General features: G+C 37.7%; 3 protein-coding genes and 1 long non-coding RNA gene across 4 annotated transcripts; all 4 read left to right on the plus strand.

The window, feature by feature from the left end:
* Positions 1 to 3,691: 3,691 nt before the first annotated feature.
* Positions 3,692 to 5,703, plus strand: LOC140149761 (uncharacterized). The gene is made up of 3 exons (XR_011858726.1): positions 3,692 to 3,892; positions 5,281 to 5,340; positions 5,649 to 5,703. It is a non-coding gene; the product is annotated as an uncharacterized lncRNA (long non-coding RNA).
* A 1,570-nt stretch (positions 5,704 to 7,273) lies between these two features.
* Positions 7,274 to 16,270, plus strand: LOC140150096 (uncharacterized). The gene is made up of 12 exons (XM_072172101.1): positions 7,274 to 7,425; positions 7,783 to 8,061; positions 8,184 to 8,450; positions 10,552 to 10,590; positions 11,079 to 11,132; positions 11,229 to 11,273; positions 12,045 to 12,100; positions 12,229 to 12,291; positions 13,393 to 13,590; positions 14,156 to 14,286; positions 15,454 to 15,548; positions 16,119 to 16,270. The coding sequence occupies exons 1-12, from the start codon at positions 7,356 to 7,358 to the stop codon at positions 16,268 to 16,270; spliced, it is 1,449 nt and encodes a 482-aa protein (XP_072028202.1). The 5' UTR covers positions 7,274 to 7,355.
* On the plus strand, positions 16,141 to 20,195 carry LOC140149762 (uncharacterized). Its single transcript, XM_072171813.1, has 5 exons — positions 16,141 to 16,450; positions 17,001 to 17,227; positions 17,989 to 18,150; positions 18,491 to 18,813; positions 19,487 to 20,195. The coding sequence occupies exons 1-4, from the start codon at positions 16,441 to 16,443 to the stop codon at positions 18,527 to 18,529; spliced, it is 438 nt and encodes a 145-aa protein (XP_072027914.1). The 5' UTR covers positions 16,141 to 16,440; the 3' UTR covers positions 18,530 to 18,813; positions 19,487 to 20,195.
* Positions 20,196 to 22,969: 2,774 nt separating this feature from the next.
* LOC140150097 (octopamine receptor beta-2R-like) lies at positions 22,970 to 23,902 on the plus strand. The gene has a single exon (XM_072172102.1). It carries the CDS (start codon positions 22,970 to 22,972, stop codon positions 23,900 to 23,902), a length of 933 nt encoding a protein of 310 aa, XP_072028203.1.
* Positions 23,903 to 25,618: the final 1,716 nt, after the last annotated feature.

Here is a 25,618-nt window from a genome sequence, read left to right on the forward strand (position 1 = left end):
GTTAATTGAAAGGGAAAATTGATTCGTTATGTTTTTTGCTAATTAAAATACAGGGCCAGAGAAGCAAAAGGTGAAGAACCCATGCAAAGGTAGGTTTAATAGTCAAAAATGATGATCGAATAATTTTTAAAGCTATCTTCACACTACACACATCTTCGGTTGATTCTTTGGCCTCTTCCAACCAGTCTTGACAGGGAATGATAGGCGGTATTGTCTTTCAGATCAGAACTAGACTCATTTTCACCCAATGACTCGACATCTTTAGACTCGGAGTCCTCTTCCTCTGAATTCTGACGGTTCACAATACGATGCGCCGCCAGCGGTTGCTCTTGTCAGTCCAAATTTTGACCTTCAGGTCACCGTTCCAGCCACCATTGGATTTTCACGCAAGTGTGATAATAATCATGTTGGAAACGACTCTACGAAGGATTACGTGTGACCAATAGTTGGGAAATGGATCTACTAAAATTGTAAATAACTGTTTTACTGTGCGTTCATCATTATATTGACATTTAAACACACAATGACATTTACGTTACTGTGTTGTATATTTAAACGCGGGCTATGGATGTCGACGTTCTCCCATTATGCACTGCGTATTTTGACCTCTCCCCCAGCAAACGCTGTAGGCGCATCGTATTATGAATCGACCGAATTGTTATCTTTATCCGGAGATTCACTTTCAGAATCTTCTACTTCTGAATCTTCAATCCTATGCTCTAAACAAAGGTTCATAATTGTTTCCCATAGAATATTCTGGATCATCGTCAACAAGATATCCGGTTCATCGTCAACTTTTTCATTCATTGTAGTTTCCTTTTCGGTGTAGTATGTACACTTTCTTTTAGTCTACTTTAAGTTTAGTCTCGGTCCCAGCCGATTTGTGCTCCTTCGTCACGGAGGAACACAAACCGGCTGGGACCGAGACAACTTTAAGTTATACATTCGACCAAAGTGTTTGTCACACAGGTGCCAAGGTAGTGACTGATCACTGTGGAAATAATATCCATGTTGACTCTTTGAAGGTAAATCTTCGAATGACAAGAACTTAGTGAAACAGTTTTCTTAGTGTTATCAATATTATCAAACTCACTAATGGTCGTTTCAATATTATTCTTTTGCTTAATTGCTCAGTCCTTGCTCATTTTATTAAGGAAATGAGTAGTGAAATGAGCAAGGATATGAGCAGTGAAATGCGCATATTAATGAGCAAGGAATAATAATAAGAACAATTAATGTTATTGGAGAAGCCAGTGAAGAGGAAAATATCCTTTTTTGGACCCCGTGTCTCCTCGAACTGAACTGTGACAAAGTTCTTAACGAACAGACCTTTGCCCCAGCATTATTACGTCCCTGGGTAGTATTGTCGTGGATAGGGGCTTCCATTAAAATACATTGTGACGTCATCTAACACCCAAAAGGTTATACCAGTTAGTCAACCAATCCAAGATAATGATTCGAGATCGTTTCCAAATCTCCTACTATCATTGACAACGCAGATTAATCACAATTTAAACTATAAATATGGTCTACATTTTATTTATTTTTATTACGTATCTGCCTTAAAATATTTATATAATTTATTATATTATATAAACTTTCTTTAACGTTCATCAATTGATTGGGTACGTTCGGCTCGCCTCTTTACAAATGCGCACAACACATTTTAATAGTTTCAGACACTGCCAAATCTGGTGCAGATGTTGCTTCTGACAAGCCTACAGAAAGCAAGCAAGTAGCTGCGCCCTCACCTCCGCATATGGATTACAATTCTACTTCAAGTAGACTTAACGAAGATGTCAATAAGAATGGCTCAATTCAAAATAAAGGTGAGTAACAAACAGTTCGTATGGTCATTGATACTGAGGATATACCGTAAAACCTCGTCTACAAGCATATAGTGTTTTTAATGAAAGCTAAATTTATACGAGACATTGTTTTTATACGCTTATATCTGTAATTTATTTGCTCAAATTCCATAATTTAGCTTTCATCAGAAGCACTCTATATGCTTGTAGACGAGGTTTTACGGTAATTGCTCAGTGGCGCAAAACAGTTATTAGTCTTGAGAAGCGAAAAGACTCAATCATAAGTACATTTGCTGCGTTGTCGCTGCAAATAAAATCCAAGATTTATCTGTTCCCGTATACAAGCTCTCTATCTTTGTTTCGCATTTATTAAATTTAGACTCTGGAAGTACCCATCCATTGCCAAAGCCTTTATCAACTGAGGAGGCCATTAAGCTTTTGGAAGAATATTTTTCTACTGCTTTCAAAGATAATCGGCTCCACAGCTTTTACACTTGTTCAACGACTTGTTCAGACATACCAGACACGGAGAAGGAACGAATTCGCCATTTGAAGACAGTAAGGTCAGAAGAAGGTTCCGCTAAGAAGAAGCGTAGTGCAGACATGTTCAAACACTCATGGATAACAGCTAAAAAAACGTCATTTTGCGAGAAAACCGGTAATTGTATTTAATTTAACTATTTATACCATAACTTTGGGAAGTAGAAAAAAATGGAAGTTGAAAAAACAAGTCCATATACATTTTTATACTTACATGATGTTTTTCATGATTATGTTTTCAGGAATATGGTGGCTGGTCTACGTTGAAGGTGAGGGTATGTTTTGCCTTCTGTGCCGTATTCACCGTGACGTCAAGAACAAGCAGAGTACTTTCAATCAAAATCCTTGTCTGAGCTTCAAACATAGCGCTGTCACTGGTCACGGCGAGTCATCTGGGCATGTCCAGGCTATTAAATGTGAATTAGACAGACGATATGGCCCTTAAAAGTGGTACGTATTCAGAAAGTTTGAATGGCCCCCCTGAGGTCAAATGTTATAAACTTACGGTACAAAACAACTGCCCAGATTCCTGGTTGTCTAATGAACTAACGTTGTTTCTCTGTGTACAGTAAGTTTATAACATTTGACCCCAGGGGCCATTCAAACTGTCTGAGTGTGTACCACTTTTAAGAGCCATATTTTTAAAGCTCCTCCCACTTTCAAAGCTGGTAAATTACAAGTGCATTTCAGGTCTGACGAACACCTAAATTGGTATTTAGGTTCAGTAAATATCACCTCAAACCTCAATAAATATGATAATATCAGAATAATGCTGCTCAAATTCAGAAAATTGACCCGCACAAAAATCAAATTCAGTCTCCCTAAATCCGCCATTTTAGGCTAATTCACTACACTATGAGCACCATAATGTAAACAAATGGAAAGACCGTTTTCTGTCAAACAATTGCTTTACACCATCTCCCGACACACCCCAATTAATATTTACCTCGTGCGGTTTATGCAGATCCCTTCCAGACAGTCTTGGAATTTTGCGAAAAAATATTCCATACTAAATGTCAAGTCTATATTATCATAATCTGAAAATTATGAGAATATGTCGGACCAATAGAAAATTATCCCGTTTTACTACAAATTGGGCGAATTTGACAGTTTGCTCATAGATGTAAGTTGGAACATGTGTAAGTATTACAAATATGCCACACAAAAAAATCGGTTTTGAAAAAAAAAGGTATATTCTGAAAAAAGATCGTACATTAAGGCATACCTTCAAAATATCTCTGCAGACATAGGAAAGCAAGCGGCTACTACACAAGGCGCCGAAGCAACAACCGAGGCTGAAACAAGCAAACCTCCAGAGCTTCCACCGGTCTCCCAATCACTTGTCCAGTTCCTAACACAGGAAGGAGAATCAGTTGCTGATGCTGACAAAGAAATCAAAAAAATCAAAATGGAGATTCAGGAAAATTACGAGCAGTTACGAATACTCAGTATAGATAGTGCAAACCGCGCGTGTGCCGTCAGAAGGAACCTGGAAAGTATTGCGGCGAAAATTACATTCGAAAATTCCGCTGATCAAAGACAAGGTAATTGAGTAAAACGTGTTTAGTGTTGTCTTTTAATTCTTCTTAGACTTACTATTATTCCGAAACCGCATGTTCCTTTAATGTCCCTTTAAAATAACTGTGTTGCCAACATTCTACCGTTAAAATACACTGTACATTATACGAAATCGAATTTACACACTCAGGACAATACGGCTAAGATTCAACACTTTACACCCACCCCAACACATAAAATACAGTCTAGTGGTACTAACCAGTGGACTTCGGTTGTATATATAAATGCGCATATATAAATGCGCACGTGACCAGATGGCCAGTGCCATGTTCGTGTTACCTCACTGTCAATCACTGAAATTGCGACCACAGTTCCAGGTGGTGGCCGCATTGCATTCTCTAAATTCAGTAAATTTTCATCGTCAACCGTGTAATTGAATGGGATTATTTTGAAATTTTAAAACGCTTGAAATATCACAAACAAATAGGCCTATGTTGATAAATAATATAAATACAAGCTAAAACCGTTGGGGTTCGATAATGAACCCCGCAAAATTAACCGGGCGGTTTCACAAGTTGCCGGCTCGATCATGTCATCCGCCGCCTGCACAGTTCTGACCTTAAAGCCAATCATGTCCCCTTTCATACTTTCATGCCGTTGCGACAAGAGGCATGACTTATCAGCCATTCACAAGTCTTGATTGTGTCTGTTTGTCTACAATGCGCGTGTGTCACGCCGCTCGGCGGCAAGCAGCATGATAGTATGAAACCAGCACTACGTCATAGATATAGCCAATTGGCACGCCCATTTAGTACGGAAATTATGAAATATAAGTTTGTAAATCAGCTATATCTAGCTTTTCTGTAGTTAATTTTTTTTCCGTGATGGAAAACGTTAATAAAGAGTTTATCTTTCGGGTCAAGTTATTTTACCCTTTGCAATCAATGCCACTATTTTGCAAAAGCAATTTTCCTTGCGACCTGTCATTTTCCCTATACTTTTGCACGGGGAGTTTATGTACATCCGGGTACCTTATATCGTTTAATACGGTATGGCGACTTGTAGATGTCACGTGCGCATTTATATATACAACCGAAGTCCACTGCTAACATGCCTATATTCCGTAAAATAGTAATTAAATTTTACGGTAAATAACAGTCAAGTTTATGGGAAAGTACCAAAATATCGTAACGGTGATATTTGTCAGTGTGTGTTCAGAAGTACAATAACATGGTCTTTCCGAAATTCTTGTTTTCTCTCGTAATAAAGTTAAAGTAATATCGTAAATTTGTGTGAAACCGTGATTTCGGTCTGACACAAAATAGAATAGAAAAACGACAGCTTTGTTAAAAGATTTTTTATCCAAGCCGCATTATGGTAACAACAATAAGTCCGTTGTCGTTCATTTATATAGATACACCAACTGTCTCCAAGAGAGCTTCAAAACGGAAGGCACAAACTTCAAATGAGTCAGGTATGTTCAAAATAAGCATCAAAATCTTATATGTTTGGTATATTACTAGACTTCTCCGTAGCCCACTTGCCCATTTTGTATACTCTGGCTATTACATTTAAACATAAAACTCTAATTTGTATTAATTTGTGTGCAATTGATAGATTTTCACATCTGATCTTTTCAGTCACCGTACTCCCTCTGTTTGCTATAGCTTCCCAAGGATAAATGTGCGTCCGGCCGCAGTTGGTATGATGATTTCTCGAGATAGGAACGTTGTTAATTGAAAGGAAAATTGATTCGTTATGTTTTTGCTAATTAAAATACAGGGCCAGATAAGCAAAAGGTGAAGAACCCATGCAAAGGTAGGTTTAATAGTCAAAATGATGATCGAATAATTTTTAAAGCTATCTTCACACTACACACATCTTCGGTTGATTCTTTGGCCTCTTCCAACCAGTCTTGACAGGGAATGATAGGCGGTATTGTCTTTCAGATCAGAACTAGACTCATTTTCACCCAATGACTCGACATCTTTAGACTCGGAGTCCTCTTCCTCTGAATTCTGACGGTTCACAATACGATGCGCCGCCAGCGGTTGCTCTTGTCAGTCCAAATTTTGACCTTCAGGTCACCGTTCCAGCCACCATTGGATTTTCACGCAAGTGTGATAATAATCATGTTGGAAACGACTCTACGAAGGATTACGTGTGACCAATAGTTGGGAAATGGATCTACTAAAATTGTAAATAACTGTTTTACTGTGCGTTCATCATTATATTGACATTTAAACACACAATGACATTTACGTTACTGTGTTGTATATTTAAACGCGGGCTATGGATGTCGACGTTCTCCCATTATGCACTGCGTATTTTGACCTCTCCCCCAGCAAACGCTGTAGGCGCATCGTATTATGAATCGACCGAATTGTTATCTTTATCCGGAGATTCACTTTCAGAATCTTCTACTTCTGAATCTTCAATCCTATGCTCTAAACAAAGGTTCATAATTGTTTCCCATAGAATATTCTGGATCATCGTCAACAAGATATCCGGTTCATCGTCAACTTTTTCATTCATTGTAGTTTCCTTTTCGGTGTAGTATGTACACTTTCTTTTAGTCTACTTTAAGTTTAGTCTCGGTCCCAGCCGATTTGTGCTCCTTCGTCACGGAGGAACACAAACCGGCTGGGACCGAGACCACTTTAAGTTATACATTCGACCAAAGTGTTTGTCACACAGGTGCCAAGGTAGTGACTGATCACTGTGGAAATAATATCCATGTTGACTCTTTGAAGGTAAATCTTCGAATGACAAGAACTTAGTGAAACAGTTTTCTTAGTGTTATCAATATTATCAAACTCACTAATGGTCGTTTCAATATTATTCTTTTGCTTAATTGCTCAGTCCTTGCTCATTTTATTAAGGAAATGAGTAGTGAAATGAGCAAGGATATGAGCAGTGAAATGCGCATATTAATGAGCAAGGAATAATAATAAGAACAATTAATGTTATTGGAGAAGCCAGTGAAGAGGGAAAATATCCTTTTTTTTGGACCCCGTGTCTCCTCGAACTGAACTGTGACAAAGTTCTTAACGAACAGACCTTTGCCCCAGCATTATTACGTCCCTGGGTAGTATTGTCGTGGATAGGGGCTTCCATTAAAATACATTGTGACGTCATCTAACACCCAAAAGGTTATACCAGTTAGTCAACCAATCCAAGATAATGATTCGAGATCGTTTCCAAATCTCCTACTATCATTGACAACGCAGATTAATCACAATTTAAACTATAAATATGGTCTACATTTTATTTATTTTATTACGTATCTGCCTTAAAATATTTATATAATTTATTATATTATATAAACTTTCTTTAACGTTCATCAATTGATTGGGTACGTTCGGCTCGCCTCTTTACAAATGCGCACAACACATTTTAATAGTTTCAGACACTGCCAAATCTGGTGCAGATGTTGCTTCTGACAAGCCTACAGAAAGCAAGCAAGTAGCTGCTCCCTCACCTCCGCATATGGATTACAATTCTACTTCAAGTAGACTTAACGAAGATGTCAATAAGAATGGCTCAATTCAAAATAAAGGTGAGTAACAAACAGTTCGTATGGTCATTGATACTGAGGATATACCGTAAAACCTCGTCTACAAGCATATAGTGTTTTTAATGAAAGCTAAATTTATACGAGACATTGTTTTTATACGCTTATATCTGTAATTTATTTGCTCAAATTCCATAATTTAGCTTTCATCAGAAGCACTCTATATGCTTGTAGACGAGGTTTTACGGTAATTGCTCAGTGGCGCAAAACAGTTATTAGTCTTGAGAAGCGAAAAGACTCAATCATAAGTACATTTGCTGCGTTGTCGCTGCAAATAAAATCAAGATTTATCTGTTCCCGTATACAAGCTCTCTATCTTTGTTTCGCATTTATTAAATTTAGACTCTGGAAGTACCCATCCATTGCCAAAGCCTTTATCAACTGAGGAGGCCATTAAGCTTTTGGAAGAATATTTTTCTACTGCTTTCAAAGATAATCGGCTCCACAGCTTTTACACTTGTTCAACGACTTGTTCAGACATACCAGACACGGAGAAGGAACGAATTCGCCATTTGAAGACAGTAAGGTCAGAAGAAGGTTCCGCTAAGAAGAAGCGTAGTGCAGACATGTTCAAACACTCATGGATAACAGCTAAAAAAACGTCATTTTGCGAGAAAACCGGTAATTGTATTTAATTTAACTATTTATACCATAACTTTGGGAAGTAGAAAAAAATGGAAGTTGAAAAACAAGTCCATATACATTTTATACTTACATGATGTTTTTCATGATTATGTTTTCAGGAATATGGTGGCTGGTCTACGTTGAAGGTGAGGGTATGTTTTGCCTTCTGTGCCGTATTCACCGTGACGTCAAGAACAAGCAGAGTACTTTCAATCAAAATCCTTGTCTGAGCTTCAAACATAGCGCTGTCACTGGTCACGGCGAGTCATCTGGGCATGTCCAGGCTATTAAATGTGAATTAGACAGACGAATGTCACCCCTGGCACAAGAATACCAGGAAGAGCACGACTTTGCCGACAACATCACAGATAATAAACCTGGCGCTGGTGAGTATCTTTGCGATGTGATATCATAGGCTCAACCATTTTAACAGTTGTATTCATCTATTGCTATGATAGTTAATCCTGTCACATCATCACTTCGAAAGCGAATAGTGTCTATAGACCTTTTCAAATCAAGATCGGAAAATATCGGAAACCCGCAGTATTTATTCAGTTAGCGAATTGGTGCACAATGAGTCAAGCGGAATCACGTACCCTTTTGAGTGAAAATACAAAGCCAAAATCAACATGAGTCATCACAGAGAAATATTTTCTAAAGGTATTGAACTAACACTTACACTATTTGGCACTTCATAATGTGACAGTAAAAGAAAGAAAAAATGCAAATGTTTGTCGTCTGCGGCACATTTGATTTGGTCTTCGTGTGGTCAGAGAGTTGATATTCTTGAGAGGGCACTCTATTCACGTGGTTTCTTTTCCAACGCTAAAAGATCACGAATTTTGGTGGTTTGCAAATGAAAAGTGTCCGCACTATCGATTGATTACGTAACTGTTATGAATAATTTATTAGGTTTTTCAATGCAATCGCCTCGACCCATTTATATATATTATCTGTATTATCAAAGTACTTGGAATAGCAATCCGGTGAGTTCACTGAACTACGCCCTAATACTGATGGAGTTTTAATGGCGTTAATTCTCTCCATACACAGATGAACAAATACAATAGATGAAGGTCAACACGTATGACCTCCTATGTAACATGTTATATGTGATGTACAAAAACCTGAATATCATAAAGATCAGTATTCGTTTGTGCATATGAACTGCACATTTACGTTGCTAAATATTACTCATTATATATAATGACAAATATTGGTATTATGACAATACGGTATATACATTGTATATAAAACGACTAATAGATCCTACTATCATGGCGTCAGGTCAATGTTCATCATATCCCGTATGTTTCTTAAAATTCATTCATATTTGAGACAAATTGCTGTGCCCATTTTATAGGTGCACAGGTAGATCCGTGTTTTTTTTTAATTTTCATTTCTTTTTAATGAAAGAATTAAGGTTTTCCACTGCACGGGGGCCACAAGGGTGATACTAATTTTAATGCTATATTTTCAAAACGAATACGTGTTCCCGGTTGGCTCTATAGCGATTTCACAGAAAAGGTATTTCTAGTGCAATGCAGCGTCGGACTCTAGCTGAGAGCGTAGCCTAAGTCATTACGGACTCCAAGAAGGGCTCTCCATACACAAATGAACAAACACAAAGGAGGGTAGTCTCCTCCGTGACCAGCTTGATTTCGATGGAGCGGAACCAAATTGGCTGCAGAGGAGACGGGTCATTTTGCTATGCAAATGAGTTGAGTGCCATAGCCCTGGTGTGGTCTTCGCAATTCGCTGTCGTAGTGCACGGTATAATATGGCCGTTGCTAGGTCAACTGGATCACGCTTTCTTTGTTACGAACCACTGATCGAAATGATCACAACACAAAGCCTATGGCATATCAAAATTCGGAACAGGTGTATGAGCCCAGGCTTGGAGCAGTAACCAATGGTTACTAACGTGCACAACGACAGCGAATACAAATATCAATCTCTTGCACAAGCCATACCCAACGTTTGACCGTGTCTTTCACGCAGATTTGTGTAGACGAAAAAGTTGCGTTTGCGTTAGCGTCGATGACCCGAAATTGTAAACGGGGTCACCCATAACAAACTTCAGAAAACTTCGCTTTGAAAAGGTCTATTTTGTGAAGTAAAGACGACGCACATTGACAATGTTGATCACGGGTATTGGCTCTGGCTGATCGTATCGGTGGTACAAGAGTTGTGGGTGTTAGTTCATCCGTAATGTCTCCAAACGAAGCGCGATATACTGTAAGATTTTATTAATTATGATGATATTGATACTGAACTATTTACAATATTATTCGTAGAGAAAGGTGTACCAAATGTGAAAAACATAGAGAAGGAAGCGAACATTCTACCAGGAATGTGTCGCTTTTTTGCTTCGTTCGCATGCAACGTTACTTTGAAAATAGTTATTATTAGATTTTTCTGTGATGATTTAATGAATCCAACATCTTTCATTATATTCAAATTTTAAATATTAAACATTTTCCACAGATAATGAGCCAACGATGGAAACCAAACAGGAAACAAAAGGTAGGTAAATGAAGCGGACAACACCAACTTAACTGCATGTTACTTACGATCTTGAGTTTTCAGGCGAATGTGGATTTGGTTGCCATCCGCAGAGATGATGTTGCGATATTGCAAGTACAATCCGAATACAGAGAAATTCCACGGGGAGGTACAGCTGCCTTATAATATATTTTTCAAGTGCAACTGTTAAATTAGTGTTAATGTAACTCTTTTTTGATTCACGTGCTTCTCTCCAACGGTGACAATTAAAGGCCGGCGACAAAGTTCTTAACGACCAGGCTTTTACCCCAGACTTACTACGCCCTTGTGTATCATTTGTCGTGGATACGAGCTTCTATTAGTGAACATAGTGAAAGTCATCTAGCACTCAACATGATTTATTGCCTTTGGATTTATCAGCAGTGATCATGGTGATCAGGCAATGACTATTTTGAAGTAAAGGCGACGTAAATTGACAATCTATACCATCACCTTATTTCTTTTTATAGAGAAAGGAGTACTAAAAGTGGAAAACAAAGAGATGGAAGCGAATATGCTATCAGGTAAATGTCCCTCGTTAAGCTACGTTCGTTACGTTACAATGAAATTAGATTTTTCTGTGATGATTTAATGAATCCAATATTAAACATTTTCCACAGATAATGAGCCAACGATGAAAGTGGAAGTCAAGCAGGAAACAGAAGGTAGGTAAATGAAGCGAACAACACCAACTTAACTGTTTCTTACAATCTTGAGTTTTCAGGCGAATGGTTGCCATCTGCAGAGATGATGTTGCGATATTTCAAGTGCAATGCGAATACAGAGAAATTCCGCGGGGAGGTACAGCTGCCTTATGATATATTATTCAAGTGCAATCAACATACAGAGAAATTCTACGGGGAGGTAAAACTGCCTTATGATATATTATTCAAGTGCAATCCGAATACAGAGAAATTCCACGGGGGAGGTAAAACTGCCTTATGATATATTATTCAAGTGCAATCCGAATACAGAGGAATTCTGCGGGGAGGTACAGCTGCCTTATGATATATTATTCAAGTGCAATCCGAATAAATACCGAGGAATTACATGCAAGGGGGAACTGACACTGACTTATATTGAGGTATTTAAAGTTCAATCCGAATACAATTCTGAGGGAAGAAAAAAACAACTTCCTATATACTGAGGTATTTAAAGCAAATAGATGAGGTAATACAGGGAATTCAGAGGGGAGGTAGAACTACCTTATGATATTTGTTGCTTTTGAATTTTAATTTTTAGGCACAGGTTATTTCACAATTCGAGAGTCGTTATCCTATTACTTTTTGAGCTTTTATTGGTTTCATTATTGCTTTATACGTGAAATTTACTGATTGTTTGTACGTAAAATTTACCCTAGGCAAAGGAACCCAAGTTCGCATCAGACGAATCTTTACCGTATTGCCTAATTGGCATGTTCATTTTTTTCTTTTCAGGAGTACACCAACAGCAAATTACTGCCACGCTTCTGAAAGCCACGCGTCTAAAGGAGGTTTGCTTTCTTCAATGATCACTTTCGTAATTTTCGTCTAAATAATAAAATTCCACAAACCAAATATACCTGTGTTTGTTTAAACGGTGGTGCACATATAACTCCCTTTACTCCTTTTTTACATACAGAAAGCTCTAAACACAATTTTGAAACAAGGAGACGTAAGCTTGGCTAAGGAGCAATACGACGATGTGAGTAAATTCTTAATCTTTAACTTTGTCAACATTTCGGTTCCAAATGGGACCAAAATTGAAAAATTATCTGATTTTGATTTCTCAGATTGCTCCATCGGATTGCTCCACTTGCAAAAGCATTTAAAAAGGAATAGTTTGCAATACCACATGGTTTGTTACCTTGTTAACATGGCACAAAAAGCTACAAAATTAGTCAATTGAACCCTGTTGACCTTGACCTATTTTGTGATGTTACCTATATAAGAAAACTTCCAAAACAATGCAACCATTCTCATTTTGATTTATGTTTGCCAAAGGAACAATTTGAGACCCATTCAGTGATTCCAGCTCAAGTATAAAAAAAATTAAAATTGTTTATAAATTACTTAAAAGTGAAGTATAAGTCATTCAAATTGTCATTTGGTATTTTTGAAATAAAAAATGGCAAAAAATAAAGAAAACAGCAGTATTGACGAAGTTGAACCCCAATTCAAATTCATGTAGCTAATTTATATACTGACAGTATATAAATTACAGATTACATGTAAATGCCTTATTTTGTCATAAATACACGGCTTTCGGCTGAACCACTCGCAGGCTATGTTAGCACATCTATGACAATGACAAAGGTACCAAAATCTGAATTTTGATGTTTTTACGATCGGCCGGATGAGCAAATCACTGAACGGGCCTTTAAGATCGGAGTAGTTTTGAATTGTAGACGCCTGTGGACGCCACAATTTGTCATTTGACCTATAACGCTGGAACTATATGTCGGAGACAGGTCAAACTCCGGGGTCAAACTATACTTTTACTGAACCCTTATGATGAGAGAGATACATTGGTATGGATTCTAACCAGAGTTTACCAACTTTGAAATTTCACACCTACGGTCATTTGGAATTCGTGCAAATAGGTACTCTTCCACTACTTGGATTTTCGGGGACTTTTTGTTATTTAATGTGCTTTTCTGAAACGACTTGTGATTAAATGGATTCCGTTGCTATTAGTGGTGGGTTGACCCCTTATCTCCCTTAATTTGAATGGGCTATTGTGTATTCTGCTAGAGTGCTGGATAAATTGTGATGTGTTTATTTTTCTGTCTTTCAATCCATATAGGCATTACAACTATTGGATACAATTCAACCTTCATCTACCAAAGATATCCAGAAAAAAGACGACATGCTTCTGAAGATATATTCACATATTGCCGAGTGCTTTCTTCGGTTAAAAGATCCTGGAACGGCGTTAATTTACAGTGGAAAAGCGCTGCAAATAAACCCGCTTGATACCAAGACATTATTTAGACACGGTGTAGTAGGTGACATTTCTATAATCAAACGTGCATGTATCATTCTAATGTAACACAAAGAGATTTTGAAAATGCTGTTTTTCAGGCTAGAACCTCTCATTACACTCAGAAATGTCCTTTCATGGCTTTTGGGCTTGTAAGTACAACCTATTCCATTAAGCAAAGCCACGCTTTTGTTGAGTTAGTCAAAACGTTTAAGCGAAAAAGGATTGATGCTTGATGCCTGTAAATTAGTTACAACTCAAGAAACTTACCCACCAATTCAACTCAAAGAAAGAGTCAATTTTTAATTTTTAAATTGAATACATGAATATAAAAGTCCATGGAAAGTGATTTTGAGAAAACTAAAAAAAGCCATTATGTATCATTTTAATTCCGTCAGTTAGATTTACCTGGTAAATAGGGCAAGTTTTACATGCAAATGAGTGGGTTAAACTGTATTAGGTATTAGAATTTCGGGGACATGGGCATTTTGTATGCCAGACTTTTTTTTTATCACATTGTCTATTCTTTTTAGTATATTTTGTATACATAGAAATGACATGACATTTTAAGGTGTATTTTATCTAGGCAAGTCATCGGTTGCAGCAGCTAGACACGTCGGAGGAATATTTGAAACAGGCACTTGTGAATTGCTCAACAGGTGACACAATGGATGAGGTGATCATTAGAGAACTGACAGAAGTAAAGAAGAAAAAAAGGTCGGGTACATAAGTTTTTATCGGTGCTTAATTTAAAGTATAATAATTATTATATACTTCATTAATATATTCTTGTTCATTGATTGGTTAACAGTGGATCACATGACCAAAAATAGTTCTACCATCAGTACTCCTATCCGCAAATAGTACCTTTAAGCCGTAAATAGTATTTGCAATGTCCCGGATGAGCCGTAAATAGTACCTCCACCGTAAATAGAGGCCTTGCATGTGACGTATCATCCCGTAAATATGGCGGCCTACTCAGATGCATTCAACAAAAGCATGATTGCAATCTACTGTGACAGTTCGTCTCACACACATAACCCTGCACTACGATCAAATATGTTGATGACAACATTTGATTGAATGGACTGCACTCCGCCATAACTCATGAACTACGGTGAATGACACCGGTTCAAATCCTTTGTTTAGAGCCAATCGATAATTTGATGCAGGGCCTCTATAGTACTTTTGACCATGCCTTCCGCGTGCGCGCATTTGATGCGACGGAACAGTTAGCGTGATTTCGCGCTGCTGTAATTGGTTAGCCCGATTTTAGCCTATTCGATTTTTTGAAGGGCAAAATCTCTTAGATTATTAATACACAGATTGGAATTTTCCATGCCTGTGCCCTCTAAGCGTACTCAAATTTAGCTGACGCCGGTACAGCGTACAGACCTGGCGACATCGCTTATCAATACGCGAGAAGTTTCTTTTGTGTACGCTGGAGTTTGCTCACGCGGCACGTGACTTAGCGTCGATCCCCTGAGGCAACATGCCATGTTTCCGCTGTATGCAAAATATAGGTTCTGCTTAAATTGGTCGCGCTGTTCACTCAGGATAGAAGCTGGAGAGTCAAAACGTCAAATAATTTTCTTTTAACCAATCAATGAACAACCAATTAATGAAGTATATAAAACAAATATATACTGCCTTTATTCGAAGTTCTGGTTAAAACTATGGGCCCTCGTTGAGATCAATTAATACTATTTTCCTGAGGGGCGCAGTACTATTGATCTCACCTCGGGCCCATAGTTTTAACCAGAACATCTCATGGCAGTATATATTTGTATAATAATAATGATAATTAATGTGCTGCTGTTGCTGCTGCTGCTGCTGATGATGATGGTAATGATGATTTGTAACTGATTCTCTTGCCTGTGTTAGGAACTGGACTAGTGATAGTGTTACCGGTGGAAGCTCTGGAGATTTGTTTGTTTCACAGCCGTCGGCGAAGCAAGAGGTTAAACATTCTCACAAAGGTAGGATTTATGTCAAAAACAATGATCGTATTACATATCATTAGTTACAAATATGGTGCTTTGTAGGGTAAAAAGATGTGGTACTCCCACGATGTGGTACTTCCGCGATACTATAAGCGTAAAAGACGGAACAGAGATTGTATGGTTAGACGGTAGATGTTACACCTTAAACGGTAGTCATAACATTATGCCTTAACAGCCAGCTCTCAACACGCGATATTCAAAATTCCCGAAATTAATTGTCTAAGTGCAATGACGTGATAGTTATTTGTGCTCAATTGTCGTCAGCTTTCATTGTATACTAGGACGTCATTGCATTAGAAAATTTCAGCGCCCGGGAATTTTGAATATCGTGTGTTGAGAGACGGATGTTTTATTCGTTTTTATGGTCACTATGAAACCATGTGATTCGTTCTTGATAATTATTGTCCTTATGTATAAGGCATAATGTTGTTATTGCCGATTGCCGGAGACTTAGTTTAATGACTTGTTTCTTATCGTGTCGTTTAAAACCACTATTATGTTTTAATATTTTCCTCTTGGTCTCGTGCATTTTTATGGATTTCGCAGTTATTGAAACACCAAGAGATAATTTCGAAGTAGCAGAAAATTTAGATCAAATATCTAAACTCATCGGACCTGAAGGAGGCACTCTATCCTTTGATGACAACATCGCACAACTGAACATTCCACCAGGAGCCTTGGACAAGCAATACAGATAACGCTATCTATCGTCTCACCAGGGACCGACCATCCACCACTAGGCGACAAGTTCATTATTGCACCAATAGTGCGATTAGAACCTGATGGGCTTCAGTTCTTGAGACCTGTAACATTGACTGTGAAACATGCGGCAGTTGATTTGGCTCTGGAGAACCTCGAAGTCTGGACAATGGCAGCAGGTAGGTGGTTATGGCAAAATGTTTTAAGATATCGAAGCAAATAATATACATAATTATACAAAACATTAGAAGTATATATGAAACAGCTAGAAGAGCCTTAATAAATCATGATTTGTAAATTATATCACCGCGTATGACAACTCTGATTTCTTATCTGATCGATGTTCGAGCATGTCGACCAGTAGTATTCAGATTTTCTGCAAGTACCCCTTTGCTCCGAATACCGCAGATTTCTTACACGATTGGTTCCAATTGGGAGCTGTTGCGAACGTGTTTCGGAACACAAATTTAATATGAATATAAAAGTGAACTATAAAAGCATCTTATTTTCTTCATTTCATATAGATAGGTGTGTTGTTTTTTAATATTTAATTTAATCATTTGAAGCGACAAAGGCAAGCTGGTATTAAATGCCGCCCTCTATAGTCATACAAAAGAACCGATTCGTCAGTATGCAACGATCACGATGATCATAAAAAGTGATAAATGACCTTTGACCTACTGATTGAGATCCTAATACATGTGACAAACTACCTTTGACCTCTTTCAGGAGGTAATGCAAAATGGCACCCATACTTTGACGGTCAGAGAGGTGTCAGTCCAGATGTACTGTTAACAAAGGATGTAGTGAAGATACGAGTTACCCATTTCTGTGTCTGGTGCTGGCTGGGAGGGGGTAAACTACGAGTACAGATTCTGCCGTTTATTCCTGTTGACTTGCAAAGGTCAAAGGAAATTGGATTGACAGTATATGCACTGAAAAGCTTTGATGTAAAGGTAACTGAATGGGAAACACATGGTCTAAAAGGCAAAGCTAAGGTTTGAGCTATTTCGGCCTATATTTTGGGGTGATTGTATGGGGGGGGGGGTGATTGTATGGACCCCCCCATGTTGACACCTGTATGTGGGTTCTGACCAAAATAACCTCATAATATTTGGCCATTTAAACTCCAAAAGTGTTACATTTTTGCTAAAAATTCTCTTGCTAAAAGGTGCTGGATTCACTATACTTCCAACTTCCAAAATGTCCAACCCCATCCCCCCAATGTCAAACAGAAATCTACGCCACTGACTCTCAGGGAGGTTGTACTGTGGTCAAGATGGAGATTTTTTTTATTAAGATTTCCGCTTTGGGCTATGTTGACGTCTGACAATGTCGGGAATAACGCAAAAAAAACAAAAACAAAAAAAACGGGAGTTTTTACTGATGCGCGCGAGGGCTTAGAGACGAATTATTAAATCAAGATTGCCTTAGCACTCTGGCTATACTAATAGATCCTCTATTGATATTTGAATCCGTGGAAAGGCTTGAAAATGAGGGACTTTCGTAAAATTATTATATTTCAAGAACGGTACGGTCAATTGTCAAAATTCAAAAAGTATGTGATAGGGGACTTATTCTTCAACTACAAATGCCCAGACAATTAAATTTTCGACAATACAGTTGTTTCAGGGACATCCTGTATACGAATATCAAAATAAACAATAACTTTGTAAACTAAAATCATAACTCGAGAATGTTTTTCTTTTTTACGCAGTTTGTGCAGGAATATATGACAAAGGCAAATAAGACACTTTGCCTTGATAGTGTGGTAAAGGTGTATGATATTTGTAGATACAATGATAAGCTGGAAATTGACCTGAGAGATGTCAAGGATAAAAACAGTACTGATGTATGGGAAATACAAGAAACACCTAAAGTAAGTTTCCTTTATAACATAACAATGCGCGTATGTGTCTCTATTTGTCAATGATGATGATGATGATGATGATGATGATGATGATGATGATGATGATGATGATGATGATGATGATGATGATGATGATGCTAGTGACGATGATGAAAATGAAATTGATGATGATGAAATTCATGGAATTGAAACAACTCTTTTGTTTTTGTATATGTCTGTTAGTGTATTTCTATAATCTGTGCCTTACTATCTCTCCACATATGGCACAAGCCATCGCTCGTCTTCAAGTCCTTCGAACAGCTGGAAACACACAAGTTAATTCTCTGCCTTTGTCATATTTTTCGTTTAGAACATAGACGGGGAGAGTATTAATAATGGTTTCAGGTAACGTAAGTTGTCGGTTTGTTCTAACTCCCAAAGCCGACAAGGTTGATAGCATTATAGCAACCCTTAGCGTCCAAAGGGAAGCTAATGATCCACGTGCTATGGATGTGTATATTACACACATCATGGACAAGTCATCTCCTCATGTCAAACAACTGCAAGGAACCACAGGCGCCAAAACTACGGCAAAACTCATCAGTTTCAATGCTAACAACGCAGATACCACCGAACATAGCTCTGCCAATGTACCTGGCACTTCTACAGCATCATCACCCTGGTATAGGAGTGGTAGGTATCAGAATCCTTTTCCTATTATGCGGGATTACAGCTGTAGGAGTTTTCGTTTAGAAGACATACTATTGTTTGCAGATATAATACTACCCCTGATTCCAGAAAATTATTTTTGGGGATTGAAAAAATATTGTCCTGTTTTGACAAATAAGAGATAGCTCAATCCTAATCCTAAAGTTGGATTGGAACTAACTGGCCATGAAAGTCCGTTATTTGGCCAAAATTTGGAAACAAGGGCAAAAAACACGTGTTTTTATGGTGTGTTTCGTATGCTGTGTCAATGAAGGGGTAAAGACTTGTACAAAGTCTAATTTAAGTTTTAGCAAACACATGTTCTATTCGATTCTATAAATCATTATTAAAATTTACATACAATAGTAAGATTAAAAGTATTTTTTTCGCTTATACTTTGAATTTATGCTTAGACTTGTGGCAAGTCTCTGAATTGTGTCACTGCAATTGTAAGAAAATGTGCAAGTTTGCACATTTTTGTCCATTTTCCTCAAATAATTCTCAAAAATATAGGCCCCCTACAAATTTGATTTTATTGCTACTTAGTTTCAACTAATGGATTGGATTTGGCTATAGATGTTCATTTGGCAAAACAGGAAAATATCATCATCATCATCACCATCGTTGTGTTCTGTTATTTATTTTAATTGTTTTCCAGATGACCAGACACCAAGTTCCAACCCAATTCAGTATCATTTAATTCTGGATTACGCTATGGACACCCTACACCGTAACCTAAACACAAACAATATTCTGATAAGGCTCAGGTCTAGAGGTGTTCTGAGCTCAGACGAGGTCGCCGAGATTAACAATATCCAAGGACTTGGAGAAAGGGTGACGAGGTTACTCGCAATTCTCAAAAGCAAAGATGTACACGCCTACGATGAATTCATGAGTGCCTTGCGTGAATTCGACCATGATTTATTTTGTGAAGTAAAAAACATCGAAACTTGGAGGTATCCAAATCGGTTGTGAAAAGCAACGCAGATAATTAGTGCTTTTAAACTTGTTAAACATGTAAAACAAGGTTAAAAACGTAAAAGAAGCACCAAATTTGACAAAAATATTCTTCGTTGAGTCTTCACCCTATTTCATGTGTGAAATGTAGAGTTGCGTGCCAAAAATTACGCGCGGTAGTAATCTCTTCATACTTGTTTGATGATAAGAGTCATCAGACAACAAGTGCCGACCCAATTCAGTATCATTTAATTCTGGATTACGCTATGGACACCCTACACCGTAACCTGAACTCTTAACAATATTATCATAAGGCTCAAATCTACTGGTGTTCTGAGCGATGACGATGTCGCTGAGGAGAAAGGGTGACGAAATTCATGAGTGCCTTGCGAGAATTCGATCATGATTTATTTTGTGAAGTAAAAACATTGAAACTTGGAGGTATCCAAATCGGTTGTGAGAAGAAGCAACGCAGATAATCATTTATTGATTGAATACAATGCCACTCTTTTCAAAGATACTAATTACGATCCAGGTCTATATCCCTCTTCTTTGACATCTGTGGTTCAATGCATCAGTCGTAGGGCGATATATTCAAAAATTATATTCACATTTCATGTATTGATAAGAATATTAAAAGCTATCAAACAAGCACCCGAGTAAGCGTAAAACGGAAATGACGTTGATGGCTCTTCAATCGTAGTGACCAATAGCTAATTAACGTCCAATGTAACATGTGACATTCGCGAGTCGCCGAATGAGGCTATTAACATGACAAAGACGACTTTCCCACTAAATAAAGAGAATGTCGCCCTCATGAGTCCATATAATGCAAGGGGTGGTTTATTATAGTATTAACGGGTTCGTCACTATGCAAAAAAACACGGATGATGTTAACAACACCTGTCTGGTTAGACCTATCGGGTGACGTCCATCAAAATATGACGATCAAAGAGCCCGGACAAAGAGATTAGGAAAAAACACTCTATTCAATTAAATTTATTCATGCTGAGATGAATTTCCTTAAGGAACATCAGTGTGTGTGTAGTGTACAATTTATAATAGTAGTGTGTAAACTCCTACTTGAAAAATTGGTACCCAATAATTATTGTTGTCAAGCATCCCAACGTTGTGTTTGAGCGGTCTCAAGCGTACAAAGTAGACTTCAACCGCCGATATACAGTTGAATAAATGTCATACAAATATTTTGTATTATGATTGCCAATCCCTTTCACACTGAACTTGCTGCAGCTTTTGCATTAATAAGTCTTACTACATTTACTCGGAGATAGATCTATTAAATCCCCATCAGATGAACCGTATTTTATGCACCCTCTTGTACCCAGTTTTTGTTCCCCTCCTTGACTCCTTCCATTTTATTTTATTTTTACGAAATTTGTCCTGTTTTTTCATCTGTGTTTTTCTCATTCATACTTTTAAGAGTTCTTTATTATACATATTTCACACTTCTTGCGCCTGCTTCTTTTTATTAACTCCGACTCCTCTATCCACTTTTCTATACATTTCCTCCTCCCATATTTTGCTACGTGTTTTAGCCTGTATATCCCACTTTACAATCTTCTTCCAATATATATTCTTGTTATTTTCATTCTTCTGTTTTTAATTACGTTAAAAAGAACTCCCGCCCTTAATACTAACCTATTGCGAACCAAACATTCAATTAATGAAACTCTTTTTTGTAAGGAGTAAAGAAAACAGGGTCGAAAGAACTACAGAAAAACAGTGCAATTGGGTCGGTGTGTTTGTTTAATTGTAAACGAGTGTTAAATGACATGACAAACAATTAAGAGGTTCTAAAAAGACAACCATACGCATGCGGTTTTTGTTTGTATTGTTATGCTTTGTTGTGGTGTGTGTTTTAACACAGAAATGGGTGCTAAAATTTAATTATAGGTCTTGGACGTGATCAGGTACAAATGTCAGTAGTTGCTAAATTCAATTAGAGCTTGACCAAATTAATTTCAGCCGGTGAAACTTGAACAAATGGGCTGTTCCAGCTATGTGCTCAAATCCCACACCCGTTCCCATACAGGGGGAGGGGGTGTAGATTTCAAATGGAGTTCAATTCAGATTACTTTATTTGAAATTCACACCACCCGTGTGGGAGATTAAAGGTCATGTCTTCCATATGGGGTGTATAGATTTCAACTGGAACAGCTCAATTGTAGCCGGTCAAACTTGAACAAAATGATCCAGGCCCGTGAAAGAATGTTCTTTTAATATGTAATCACGAAATTTTCACAACCAATTATACATTTGCAGTAGGTTATGGTACCATAGAATGCCATTTATAAATTCGGATTATTTTAGAATATTTTTTGCGTGATCAACGGTTAAAATACATAACCGGCCGACGCGATCTGGATCACTGCCAAACTGTATGAGGCTACCGTGTTGGTTAACGTCGTCTGTTTCAACTGGTGGCGAAATAAATCCGACTAACGATTTGCTCAATACTGGAGAGAATAAAGTAACATCGCCGGGACAAACACAAGCATCATCTGTTGTATGTTGGGACAATTACCATTTAGCAGATGAGACCAAGTAAGTTGACGGCTGCCGTTCACGGTGAAATAAGATTTCATCCTTTTTTCTAACCATAATATTCTAGAAATATCCCACTTACGGAAGTATTCCCGATGATCTGTGCTCAGTGAGAGCTATATGAGACTAGTATGTTGGTGATCAGATAAAAACGGTGACATTTTAGAGACTATTATTAAACACTCTGCAGTTTGCCCCGGTGTAAATTGATTAAAGTACAAAATTTATTTGGTTACAGTTGTGTTTTAATTATAGAAAACAGCAAAGGGTCAAATCTAATACGCGGATTTAGGGTTTCTCTGCCGGAAGTCAATTTGTGCCGAAATTCCTCCCACAATGCAATATGCGTATTGCATAACAAAGAATATTGATTAACCTCCGAACTGTATCTATTGTTATGCAAAACGCTCATTGCATTGTGGGAAGGAATTTCGGCACAAATTGACTTCCGGTAGAGCTGAGACAAATATATTCGTCTCAGGGGTAGAGAAACCCTAAATCCGCGTATTAGATTTGACCCTTTGCTGTTTTCTATAAAAGTTTGAAAGACGTAGAACATGGTGCAGAAGTTTTAAAATATGCATTTTCTTTTCTATATCAATAAAAACAGTCTTTGGTAATGGCGAGTATGGCAACTGAAGAAGAATACTTCGAAGGAACTGGTATTCCACTGACATCTACCGATGATCTTAGCAAAGAGGAAAACAACGAAAGCATCGGTCTGACATTCACCGAAGGTTTCAAGATAGTCGTTGGTATCATGGGACTATTGGGGAACATGACGGTATGTCTGGCGGTAATCCAGATGCGTTCTAAAGAAGTGAAATTCTTGATTGGTTCGCAAGCAGCAATTGATCTGCTGACATCCATCGTGTTACTTGCTGGTACTTTCACCAGTCGATATACGTTTACTCAGTTGGTATCTCCTGATAGCTACTTTTTTGGTTATATTTATTGCGTGTTTTGGCATTACGATGGACTGCTTTTCTATCTCTCTACTATGTCTACTTATAATCTGGTGGCCATCTCTGTTGAACGTTACATTGCTGTTTTGCATCATATGTGGTATAGAACAAACTTTTCGAGGAACAAAGCCATCGTTCTTGGAGCTTCGCTGTGGTTGATAGCACCAACCATGCAACTTGTGACCTGCATTGGCCAGACGTACTACATTGACGGGCGTTGTCGTTGGATAGGTTTCACGCTGATCGGTGAGGCCATCACAGGCATCCTCCTCTTCATTTGGGATTTCTTCGGGCCTTGCATTGTTATGGGATATTGCTTTGCGAGAATAATATTCGAACTGATGACGCAAGATGAAAGAGCGAAAGAATTACAAGCTGATAACGAAGTATCAACCGTATCGAGAGTCAAAGAAGAAGGTCACAAGGAGTCGGGGAAAGCTGTCATCGTCACTGGAACAAACCGAAGCCGAAACGTAACCAAAACGTTCCTGCTCGTGTTTATCGCCTTTGTGTTATGTTGGGTTACCAATCAAGTGTTGTATTTGCAAAAGAATCTGGGTGGTATGGATACCATGGCACTTCATTGAATCACTTTGCCAATGGAATGGCTATTCTAAATTCGGCTATAAATCCATTTATTTATGTTTTCCGTTTCAAACAATATCGAGAGAAAATGAAAGCTATGTTCTGCTTCCATTAAACAAAGCTTTAACCTTATAGACGAACCGATAAATTTAAAATTATTTCTTGATTGACCCAAAAGAACATTAAGGTTTTAGTTAGACCTTTCAGACGAATAGAATAGTCTTAGAAAAATTCTTACAGTTAAATTTGCACTTTCAAATGGTAAAAGTGTATAGTAAAGATAATGTATGAAATAAATTTTCTCCAGAGAATTTGAATTTTTTTTCCAGTATTATTAGGAATGACCTGGTTCCCATTTCTCATTTAAAACTCATAAAACTAATACGCTGGCGAAGTGATTTAATAATCGGATTAACTACCATAGCAGTAGTTGAAAACAATTTTTGAATATACCGCGCTACACTAGTACGTTCACGCGGCACCTATGCATTGAACCATATCATGTGGATCACTTGCACCTGTAAGATTATTATGGAGTGACCGGTTTTGTATTCAATCTATGATTGCAGACATACACAGGTGGTGAGTGCAACCTGCTATTCAAAAATTGTTTTCACCCATTGCTATGGTAGTTAATCTGATTATTACATCACTTCACCAGCGTATTTGCATAGATGAACTCCTGGATGGGGCAGCTTTAATTAGCATGAGGCCGCATTGATATGTAAATAGCGTATTGTTATTTAAATTTGCGCCCAGACGTATTGAGGGCGACAGTCATGTTATCCAGACGGAGAATGGCTGCATATGCCGGGCATGTCAATTTGCTGAGTGAAGGCTGATAATCACATTTCTGTATAGGTAATAAGCTAGTATATTTTGTGTACCAGTTGGTTATAACAAAAAATTAGTATCATATTAAATATATTAAATGTATAAACTTAGAAATTTACATGAATTTGAAGAGCAGAGCTTCGAAATGTAGCTAAGTCAGGTGATGTGAAATTCTGCTGCGTGACCCCCTGAATTTAACAGATATCATGGGTAGCCAACCACGATTTATCAGCATTTAAAATATATGTTAATTAACAAAGATAAATAATAAAGAGTACAAATGGCAATTAACTAGTAAACAAGCCTGAAATCTTAAAATGTTGCCACGTGATTTCCCGAACACATGATATGTTAACATGTGACCACTATTCAGATTTACCGTAAATATTTGGAGTATGCTTGCACATCATGCACATACACTGTGTATTTCTTTACTTCCGTATAAAATCAATAATTCATGGTGGGAGCCAAGTAACATTATCTGCTCAGAGCAGATTGGTATTTTATTTTACTTGAGAGCATATAGAAATACATAAAGACGGATAAGGCGCCATGATGGAAGGTCAGGTCGGGTATCAAAGGTTATTATAACTTAAATACTACTTGTATTTCCCACCTTGCCTCTGTCACATAATTTCCTTCATATTATTGACAGCAAGTCCTAATTTTGACTTTGCTATTGCAAAATGTCATTTCATATCAAATTAGTAGACTTTCTTTGAAAAAACATATCACTGGTGCCTGATGGGAATACCCGTCCGCCATTTCATTAAACTGGATCGTTTTCGCCTGTTTTGTGCCCAGATGTATTGGGGGCGCGCTATACTCTCATTGAACAGGCAAAGTTCGCAAAACTAACAACGTTGTTATTTGCCAAACTCAAT

This window comes from Amphiura filiformis, chromosome 4 (assembly GCF_039555335.1).
Source record: "Amphiura filiformis chromosome 4, Afil_fr2py, whole genome shotgun sequence".
NCBI lineage: Eukaryota > Metazoa > Echinodermata > Ophiuroidea > Amphilepidida > Amphiuridae > Amphiura > Amphiura filiformis.